Here is an 11,345-nt window from a genome sequence, read left to right on the forward strand (position 1 = left end):
GGCTGAGATTTGGACGACGGCAGTTAGACTCACCGTCGTCAATAATATTAATAATTTCCATATGCCAACGAATGAGCCCCCCCCCCCCTCCCCCCGCGGTTGCACATCCAATAAAGAGCGTTGATGTTATAAGTTTTACAATACTAGGAATCCATTTACTCATATTTTCACTTGTTTTCATTATCTTGCCTATGCAAGATGACATAGAACCCATTAAACCTCTTTATTTGATATCCAACTACCTCACTTCAATATATTTATCCAAAGTTTGTTTTAAACGTGTAACATACTAAAAAGTAAAGGCATCAAAGAGGAGAATACAAATGCGTAACCATTTATCAGTTTTAATATTATACTAGCCAGGTCATGAATGTGTGTTCAAAATGAGAAAACACGGTTTCTAGAAAATAGGTAAACCCTGTTTTTCCAAATTCACATATTTGAAGGCACAAAAGAGAACACAAAGAAAAACTTGTGAGCTTCTACATTGAATACGACAATACAAAATAAAGTACAACAAGACAAATATATTTTAAGATTAACATTATTTTTGGAGAAATAAATTTCATCTTACAAATGCTGGGAGTAATCAATTGGTTCTTCTACAATTGGTCCGAACCTCACCGCTTGATCCGGTCAAGGGATTAAGATTACTCATCTTGACCATTCCATTTGCAAAGTCTGTCAAAAAGGTTAGGGAATTCGAATTGTAAGTTCTCACTTGGGCATCAGTTGAACCGCCATTGAAAAGTTGTTGATCTGAATGCAATAGACCATTTTGGTTCAACAAGTTATTGAAGTATGCATTGTCGAATGACGTAGGTGAAGCAACATCTAAGGGAGATAAGTTATTGTCGCCGCCACTTGAAGGACAATTGGCCCTTACTGATGTGGCAAATGATGAGTTTATGTTGTTCTCGTTATAAAGGCGAGCTCGAAATATAGTACATCTTGCTTGCCCAATTGTATGAGATCCTATAATCCGAAAAATTCGGAGCCATATATGTCAATAACTGGGAACAATTATGTAAGATAATGGCAAAGTAGCAACTATTCTTAATTATTATTTTTTGCTGATACCCTGAAGTGTTGACATAACTTATCCATTCGGAGTCTACATAAAATGTCATTTCAAATACATTTGCTAATTTTAAGGCTCACTGCTAGCAAGAATGCTCCGAAGAGGAAAAGACATGATAGCATTCGAATTAACACAAATTGAAACCAATTAAGGCTCAAGGTCATTCCACTAAAGTGATAGGGTTGTAAAATTTTCCACATGTTAGATTTTTTTTTTTTTTTTTTTTTTTTTTTGAGAGAGAGAGAGAGAGAGAGAGAGAGAGAGAGAGAGAGAGAGAGAGAGAGAGAGAGAGAGAGAGAGAGATTTTGACATTGATTACCTGATAGAGCAACCATTTCATTAGTAGTAAAACCTTGGTTTGAAAAGGAGGTGATAAGACCACTAAGGTTCAAAGTAGGTGCAGGAATATTCGCATTAGCTGCACTCAAACTAGCCGTAGTTGAGTCCCTCCGACCAAACACCAGGTTCCAACTTTGGCCACCAAGCTGAAAACCAATCAAATTTTATCTAATTAAAAAATGGTTTATAATTTGCATAATCCTGATGAATTAATAAGGATTGTTCCTAGTTCTTACTGCTACAACAGAATCAAGAGCAGCCTTTGCTACTATATCGGCACAAGAGACAACACCAGGGCATGAACTTTCTAATTGACTTTTGATGGTGTCAATTACATCAAATCCTCTCAATGAATTGTTATTAGGTATGGCTGTTTTTTCTCCCGTAAAATTTGCAGTATCATCGAGTAGCACCGATGCATCACATCCCTACATATAATTAATGAAATAGAAAACAATTAGTATGGGACAAAAGTTTTAATCTTTAATCTTAAAACATGCAGTGTAATTTTTCATGCTAGACCTCCAAATTCGATTAATTATGCTGCATAATTAATTATCCATCTGTATGATGTACACATCTTCAGATATATACATGATACTATATCAACATGTATAATACGATTTTATACGTGTGTATTCTTGATTTTAATTCACATGATACATGAATCATGATCCTACTTCTAGATATCGCTGTTTAGGAAAAACTGTCTACGTCTTCTTTTGCTGACAATAACCAAACAAATGATATCATTTGTCATATATATTTTGGCTGGTCTGTTACAGTCAACAACTAAACACCGCGTTGTATCTGTGCTTCAAAGTCAAAGATAACATGAAAAAAATAGTGCTTAATTTTCATTGGACAGCAGGCTACTAGCTAAAGACTTTAGCTGATGAAGTTGCTATCTTCCCTATCACGTGGAAATTATAAGATCCATCTTTATTACAACTACTCCTTCCCATCATTTGTGGTCCTGGCTTCAACAATGAGAACTAACTAATTACATTTAAGAACTAGATTGATATACGCTTGATTAACCATTTAAATTCTTATGTTTGATACAAATTAAACACTATTCTAAATTTTAATCGAAGCTTGATCTACTTTCATTGTTTGAACGTATATGCCATTGTTCCATATTCTAGGCTGTAAATTCATTATGTATAGTAAATTGTAAAAGCATAATTGATGCTAATATATAGAATATGAACAAATAAAGCAGGTCATATAATGGATAATGTGTCAAACAAAGAAGAGTTAGTGATTGAAAACTTGCATTAACAAAGCAGTCATGGAAATGAAGACGAAGTAAAGAAGCACCCATTCGAGCTTCATTTGAAACCGCAGAGTTCACAGCACTTGATATAATGGAGCTAAAGTTAGGGCATGAGCTTGCATAAAAGTTGGCCGAAAGTTGACCCGTTGCTGTCCCAACCAAAACACATAATGAGAATATACATGTTGGTAGGCTATAGAAATAAAAAGATGATTGAGCCATTAGTTCAACGCTAACATGCAAAAAATGTTTAGAAAGGTGAGTAAGGAACAAGAGAGAAGATTGTTATTGTGTTTCTTTGGTGTTTATGGTTAGTCTATATATAGGGAGCCGATTGAAGAGAGTGATTTTGTATATAACTGAAGCAAACTGTGTAGAACCCATTTACAGCTATAATCCTAGAAAATAAAAGAAAAGGTTTTGAATTTATCTCTCGTTAATGTTGCTAAAAGTTACAGATGTTTCTTCAATAGAAATTAAATATTCTTTTATTATTCATATATTTTGTGGTACTATAATAAAAAGTTTTTGGTTTAAAGTTACATAATATGGCCAATCGTTATAATAAATTGTTGATTGGATTAACTTAACTACATAATAATAATAATAATAATAATAATAATAATATCTATAATTATTCAACAATGTATATTTATATAGGGTTTACCTAGAAAAACTTTATGTATGTTCATACCTTTGAAAACAAGTTTCTAGAATGTAATATGGATCAATTCATTCCTATCGCTACAAGAATAAGCACCTATAGAGACGAGATCTATATGGACGACATATATCGTCGCTATAGTCGCCCTATAGGGACCACATGTCATCATCATATACTTGACTAATTATTTTTGACTTTTATAGCTATAGCGATAACCTCTTGTCTCAACATGTTAGGCGGGAATGAAAGTGGATTTGGGGAGTTCTTGAAACACGAGTGGGGACGACTTATCACTCCAATAAATAACAAAAATTAAACGTAACATACTTTTTAAATCGTTTCATGGAAATAAAGGTATGACGTTGTTTTGGGGATAGCTATAGGGACGACTTGTCGTCCTCATATATCACTATGACCAAAATTAGAACAGCCTCCTTCGTTTCATTCACGCACGCTCGATCATTAATCATTAGTCTCTCTCGATCGATCGATTAAAGATTATCCCCTGTTGACTTCCTAACCTCCCACTCCCGAGAAATCTTCTTCCTCTCTCCACAGATCCTCATGTTATTGATGGGTTATGAGCACTACATCATTCCTATGGTGTACATGCAAACCCTAAAGCTTTGGATCTAGTTTGTCTAATGAACATGCAATAATCATCCAAAGCCATAAACCCTAGATCTAGCAAGTGATAATCGATATTAACATAAGAATAGGGTTTAGATCTTACCTTGATTGTTATGTAGCAATAACAATCTATTCCTTCTAATAATTGGCTTCTAAAAGCTTAGAGTCACAAATGTCACTCCTCTAATGGCTCACAAACACCAAGAGCAAAAAGATGAAGAAGGAGAAGAGGAGAGGACACCAAAAACGTCTAGAAACCCTAAGGAAACTCTTAGCCCCGTTTTTGGTGCCCTAGGGGTGCTTAAATAGTGAGGCTATTAGGGTTATCTAACAAGGAAACCCTAATTTGGCTGCTTAGGCCCTAAGCAACCCATGGACTCCTCCTTTAGAGGTCTTGGACGATTTTTAATGGGTTTCCCCATAGAATTCGTCCACCCCTCTAATAAGAAGTCCATTAGCCCAATATTCAACTATCACACAATTGATAGTTCTAGTCCCCTAAGTTTAATTAATCTCTTTTAGCCACAAAATTAATTCTTAATTAATTATTGACTAATATTAATTAAACAATATGATTTCTCCTTTAATATATTATTCTCATAATATATTAATAAATCATAATTAATCCTCTCTCTCCATAATTCATCCTATCAAGTTGCTTTGGTGAAGGCAACCCAAAAGGATCATGCACCATCAGGTCAAGTATATACTAAAATAGTTATGGGCTTAGACACTAATCCAACAGTCTCCCACTTGGATAAGTCTAATAACTATTTTGCGTATGACTTCAGATCCTGATCAGCAATCATAGCTTTCAAAAGCCGCTGTCAACTCTGATCTTATCAGAAACGCGTCCTTTAGACAAGGGATCATATATTCCTCCATTCGAGATATCGTATAGACGTGAGACATGGATTGAAATCATTTTCTCAGTCTATGTGTCGTTTCCCGATTTCCGATTTATGACAACTGACTAATTGAACAAATCAAATCAGTCCTGGCCCTGCCGAGCACTTTCCTTTGTCATCACTAAATCATCCAGGGGCCCACAGATATCACTTTTATCCTACATTGGGTAAAAGGAACAGATAAACTTCGACTCAATGCTCGCTTGTACTCACTCACCGAATCACACACAACAATACGTTTTATAACACCAAGTTACTGGTGCGTTTACATATTATCAATGTATAACCGACTCGCAAGATACAACTCACACATCTCGGTTTTAAGAATATAAGATATTATCGTCTCACCAATCACTCGTGATAAAATCCATGAATCAATCCAAGTGAGCGTGGGTTTAATCCAATGCTCAAATCATATTCGTAAGCACTCATGAACGTTGTAGCAAACTTTTGCTATGTCTAATACATTTTAGACAATCTACAAACCAATTCATGACAATCTTCTTTCATACCTACTTCCAAAGTATGAGCGACTGTGGAACATTCAAATAATTCGATTATTCTCAAATAACTCAATTATTTAGGAAGTCAAAACATGCAAATTGAAACACAAGAATAATACTAATCTTATATGGCCCCAAACTTTTGAGTATAAATAAAACACTTTTATTTAATCACCATATTGATTACTCATTATTTGTTGTTTCAGGTAATCAACTTATTACTTGAATTATAACGACAATTGTCCTCTGTCACACCCCCAAATCAGAACGGCGGAAACGTTCGAGGGCGGATGACGTCATGCTCAGTATCATAACCATAGTGAAGAAAGTAAAACACAACCATCATAGATATAATTTAAAAAGATTACATTGTTTCCAAAATACATGTTCCAAAGATACATGTTTCCAATTAAATTACATATGATGATATGTAGCAAAATAATCTACGCCTTAGCGTCTTGACTTCAGAAATCTTGCGGTTACCTGTATTACTGATTACCTGAGAATACAAGTTGTTTTGAAAAGAGAGTATCAGCATAAAGCTGGTGAGTTCATAAGTATTTTATAAATATGAATGTTGTTTCCTTAACGTTTGTTACAAGTTTGTTTCCAAAAAAATCCAATATTTTCTAAAAGATTTGTTGTAAACTGAAATGAAACAAAGCTTAGTATGTGTAAGTAAATCGTCATACTTATGTGTGTGTTTTATATTTAAATAAAACTCCTTTGTATAAAGCTTTAGGATTTCCATGAACTATATGATGTGTTAATATTCCATGCGAGATGTTATAATCATACTAAATACTAGATGGCCTTGAATGCGACGTTCTTCAGGCGTCGGAAAGTTATGACACTTGTCACCACAGACCTGCCGGTCTAGCTGTTGCAAGCAGCTCAGGTGCGGGTTTGTCGGACCCAGTATAGATCTATACACAACTATCACGTTCTCACTCCAGGAGATTCTGATTATAACTAAAGGACTTTTCTGTGGTACTTGGAGTACCCCGAAGGAGAATGTATCACAAATATTCATTAACGAGTTCACGTAGTGTGCAGTGAAAGTTTGTTTTGTAAATCGATAATGTTATTGTTTTCTTTGTTAAATGAAGTGTTCATAACTATACCTATTATAGTTTATCAAAAGTGTCGTATGATGGTATGAAACCTTGTTGCGCATGTATATGTATTTCAAATAAAGGACATTGGAAATACTAAGTGTAAATCTTACACACCTTGCTCAACATGTTACAAGGTGTGAATAACTCTTAAATATGTATTTGACAGTTTTACCCTTAACTGTCACTGTTTTTGAGTAATTATATAAAAATTATCGTAAGTCGAAAACTGAATCCGCAAACTCTGAGTATTTGGAAAAAGTGTCTACAGTGTTCATAAATTTTCCCATAATTTTTGGTGGTCTCAAACTAGTGTGAAAATGTTCATTTCCACAACCTGGTCTGATTTTGTTGCTGCAGTGATAGGCAGTTTTGTAAAAATTACCATAAATTGTAGAAAAATCGTATGGAGATGTGCAAGAAGTCATTTTAAAGGTATAAACCTGAATTACTTGCCTATTATACAGTTTTGAAAAATATTAAGTTTAAGTTGGGTAATACAGTTCGTGAATAGGTCACAACTTTTCTGTTGTAAGCTGTCAAGTTAAGTTTTGAATATGTTTTGGTGTTTTAACTTGTATCCCCCCTGAAAGCTGAAGAAAACTAGAAAATGTAGGGGTATGAACTCACCTTGAGTGATGACTTGAAGAGTGGAAGGTTGAAGTTAAGGAATATCAAGTCAAGAGCACTTGATGAACACGGGAAGGCTTGGATGATCCTAAGAACGATTTTTGGTGTTAAGATATGAGTCAATGATCCAAGAGTGTTATGAAATTATGGAATAATACTTGAGTTTAGATGGAATACTTACCAAAAAGTGCAGTAGTAACTCAAGAACACTTGCACAAGGTGGTGGGAAATAGAGAGAAAAAGAGGCTCCGTTGGAGGTTTGAGAAGTGTGTAAGTATTTGAAATGAGCAAGTAAATCAAGAAATCCTCCATGGATTTCTTTATATAGAAGGTTGCTGGAGCAACTTGATAGTTTGAAGTGATGTGTGCCTTGGTTTGTGTGATGTGGATAAGGTGGCAAATGAGAGGATGACACATGGAGGCAAGTGGGCACACTTAACCCACTTGTGGGGTAGAATACTCCTCTTATTATAAAATAATGATTTTTAATTAAAAATCCTTGAAAAATAAATAAAATATGAGTTTTGGGGGTTAAAAATGGTAAAAATATGAATTTGGTGAAAAAATCCCGTCAGAAACGTCAAAAACGGGCTTAGGAGGCGAAAGTAGTCAAAAACCGGCATTAGGGACCGAACCTGCGAGGTTCGGCTCTAAGGAGGTAAGAACCGAGAGAAGGAAAAGAAGGAACCGAGAGGAGACCGAAGGTCCGAAGGGGGGAAGCCGAAGGTGCGAGGCTGCTCGGATGGGGGCCGAGGTTCGGTCCTCGCTGCTGGCTTCGGTCCGAGATGGCTTCTGACACTTCAGTTCTGACACTTTCGGCTCTGACACTTTCGGTTCTGACACTTTCGGCTCCTAAGAGGTTCGGCTCCTAAGAGGGGTTTCGGCCCTAATTAGTTGTTTTTCGATATAACTCACCGATTCGAGCGCTTTTTGGTCAAGTTATGGGTCGGGATGACTATAAAAAGTTGAGAGAGATTTTGAGAGAGATTTGGGAGAGATTTCACATATTTGGAGAGATTTCACATACTTAGAGAGATTTGGGAGATTTCACATACTTGGAGAGATTTCACATACTTAGAGAGATTTGGGAGAGATTTCACATACTTAGAGAGATTTGGGAGAGATTTCACATATTTGGAGAGATTTGGGAGAGATTTCACATACTTGGAGAGATTTGGTAGAGATTTCACATACTTGGAGAGATTTGGGAGAGATTTAATCTTAGCCATTATTATCGTATAATCTCGTAATGCAAGGTTCGTGAACCTCGTTATGCTTCGTTTATGATTGCTTTATGTCCCCGAAAGGGTTCTTAGTCGTGTTTTGATGCGTTTAACTCTCTTTTTAGGGTTTTTACATTGTTAACACATAGATTCTTCGAGACACTTGAATTTTTGACATACAAATGCACATTTTTATACATAGAATAACTTTTAACATACAAGCACTAATTAAATTCGACCGGTTTGACTTGTTTGACTTTGACTTGAATTTGACGGTTGTCACATTATCCCCCCGTTAGAAGGAATTTCGTCCCGAAATTTTGCATTTTGAGTGGGACTTCAAGGGTCGGGGAATAGATGTGGGTATTCTTGCTTCATTTGGTCCTCACGTTCCTAAGTAAACTCGGGTCCTCGCTTGGCGTTCCACCGGACCTTTACGATGGGAATGCGGCTTTGTTTTGTCGATTTGACCTCTCGGTCCATGATTTCAACAGGTTCCTCTACGAAGTGGAGGTTCTCATTGATCTCAATTTCTTCCAAAGGGATAACAAGGGTCTCATCAGACAAACATTTCTTCAGGTTTGACACATGAAAGGTGGGATGGACGTGGTTGAGTTCCTGCGGTACTCGTAGCTTGTATGCCACCGGGCCAATCCTGGCGAGGATTTCGAATGGCCCGATATACCTTGAATTTAATTTACCACGTTTCCCAAAACGTGTTAATCCCTTCCAAGGTGATACTTTTAGAAGTACTCGATCTCCAACTTGGAACTCCAAAGGTTTTCATCTCTTATCCGCGTAGCTCTTTTGTCGGTCTTGGGAAGCCTTCATTCGTTCTCGAATTTGGACGATCTTCTCGGTTGTTTCGCTTATGATCTCCGGGCCAGTGAGTGCGCTGTTAGGGACTTGCCCTTTTGCTAGTTGCGTATCGCCCACCTCGGCCTAGCACAGGGGTGATCTGCACTTACGGTCGTAGAGGGCTTCGAACGGAGCAACTTTGATGCTAGTGTGATAGCTATTATTATAGGAAAACTCAATAAAAGGTAAATGAGTATCCCAAGCTTTACCAAAGTCTATCACACAAGCCCTTAGCATGTCTTCTAACGTCTGAATGGTTCTTTCACTCTGACCGTCAGTCTGTGGGTGGTAGGCTGTACTCATGTCCAGCCTAGTTCCCATAGCTTTCTGTAGTGACTGCCAGAATCGTGATGTGAACCTACTATCTCTGTCGGAGATAATGGATATCGGTACTCCGTGAAGGTGCACTATTTCTATAATGTAGATCCTTGTCAGCTTCTCCATTTTGTCTGTTTCCCTTATTGGTAGGAAGTGTGCTGATTTGGTTAATCTGTCGACGATTACCCAAATGGTGTCAAGTCCACCCGCAGTCTTAGGTAACTTAGTAATGAAATCCATCGTAATCCGCTCCCACTTCCACTCGGGTATCTCTGGTTGTTGGAGTAGTCCCGAGGGCTTTTGATATTCTACCTTAACTTTGGCGCAAGTCAGGCACTTGCCCACAAAGGTAGCTACTTCAGCTTTCATGTTCGGCCACCAATACATCTTCTTGAGGTCTAAGTACATCTTGTTTGAGCCGGGATGCAAGGAGTAGCGAATTTTATGAGCTTCGTTCATGACAACGTCCCTGAATCCACCAAATTTTGGTGTCCAGATCCGGTTCATGAGACAACGAACTCCGTCATCCCTGACTTCAAGATTTTTGTCCATTCCTCTCAATGCTTCACCTGTCACGTTCTCTGGCTTCAAGGCTTCCTCCTGAGCTTCCTTGATTTGTGCAGACAGGTGTGAGTGGATGGTCATGGTTAATGCCTTTACTCGGCGGCCCGAGTACTCCTTTCTGCTTAAAGCGTCTGCAACCACATTGGCCTTTTCGGGGTGATAATGAATCTAGCATTCGTAATCGTTTAGTAATTCCACCCATCGCCTTTGTCTCATGTTGAGTTCCTTCTGATTGAGGATATGCTGGAGGCTTTTGTGATCGGTGAATATGGTGCACTTGGTGCCGTAAAGGTAATGTCTCCATATTTTTAGGGCGAAAACCACTGCTCCTAATTCAAGGTCGTGCGTCGTATAGTTTACCTCATGCGTCTTCAGTTGTCTTGAGGCGTAGGAAATGACTTTTCCTCGTTGCATTAACACACACCCTAGACCTTGGTTTGATGCATCGCAGTAAACCACAAAGTCTTCGGTTCCATCTGGTAGGGACAAGATCGGAGCACTGCATAGAGTTCGTTTTAGTGTTTGGAATGCAGCCTCTTGCTTATCTCCCTAGACGAATGTCACCCCTTTTTGAGTCAGGGTGGTGAGTGGTTTTGCGATTTTGGAGAAGTTTTGAATGAATCTCCGGTAGTAACCGGCGAGTCCTAAAAATTGTCGAATCTACATGGGTGTTCTTGGTGCTGCCCAACTTTCAATTGCCTTGATCTTTGAAGGGTCCACATGGATTCCTTCCTTGCTGACTACATGCCCGAGGAAATTCACCTCTCGAATCCAGAACTCACATTGTGAAAACTTTACGTACAATTTCTCCGCCCTCAGCGTCTCCAGGACTCGACGTAAATGATGGCTGTGTTCTTCCTTACTTCGGGAGTAGACTAGTATATCATCGATGAAAACAATTATGAACTTGTCTAAGTAAGGTGGACACACCCGATTCATCAGGTCCATAAACGCTGCGGATGCATTTGTTAAGCCGAAAGGCATCACTACAAATTCGTAGTGACCATAGCGCGTTCTGAATGTTGTCTTGGGAATATCCTCCTCTTGAACTCGTAGTTGATGGTATCCAGATCTAAGGTCAATCTTCGAGAAGAAACTCGCTCCTTGTAGTTGGTCGAAGAGGTCATCGATTCGAGGCAAAGGGTATCGGTTTTTGATGGTGAGTTTGTTTAATTCGCAGTAGTCAATGCACATACGAAACGATCCGTCCTTCTTCTTAACGAACAAAAACGG

At 37.9% G+C, this 11,345-nt stretch overlaps 1 protein-coding gene across 3 annotated transcripts; it reads right to left on the bottom strand.

The window, feature by feature from the left end:
• Nucleotides 1-397: 397 nt before the first annotated feature.
• LOC145110840 (cationic peroxidase 1-like) lies at nucleotides 398-3,016 on the bottom strand. 3 transcript variants are annotated; one of them, XM_079047151.1, is made up of 4 exons: nucleotides 2,700-3,016; nucleotides 1,657-1,848; nucleotides 1,401-1,566; nucleotides 398-759 (listed from the first exon to the last, which is right to left on the bottom strand). In XM_079047151.1, the coding sequence occupies exons 1-4, from the start codon at nucleotides 2,919-2,921 to the stop codon at nucleotides 590-592; spliced, it is 750 nt and encodes a 249-aa protein (XP_078903277.1). In that variant the 5' UTR covers nucleotides 2,922-3,016; the 3' UTR covers nucleotides 398-589. The 3 variants fall into 3 exon arrangements, with proteins under 3 accessions (XP_078903277.1, XP_078903278.1, XP_078903276.1); XM_079047152.1 differs by having other exon boundaries at nucleotides 398-681; nucleotides 2,700-3,015; XM_079047150.1 differs by having other exon boundaries at nucleotides 398-975; nucleotides 2,700-3,015.
• Between the last annotated feature and the right edge of the window lie 8,329 nt (nucleotides 3,017-11,345).

Source organism: Lactuca virosa, chromosome 5 (genome assembly GCF_052849685.1).
Source record: "Lactuca virosa cultivar CGN04683 chromosome 5, Lactuca_virosa_CGN04683_v6, whole genome shotgun sequence".
NCBI classification, from domain to species: Eukaryota; Viridiplantae; Streptophyta; class Magnoliopsida; order Asterales; family Asteraceae; genus Lactuca; species Lactuca virosa.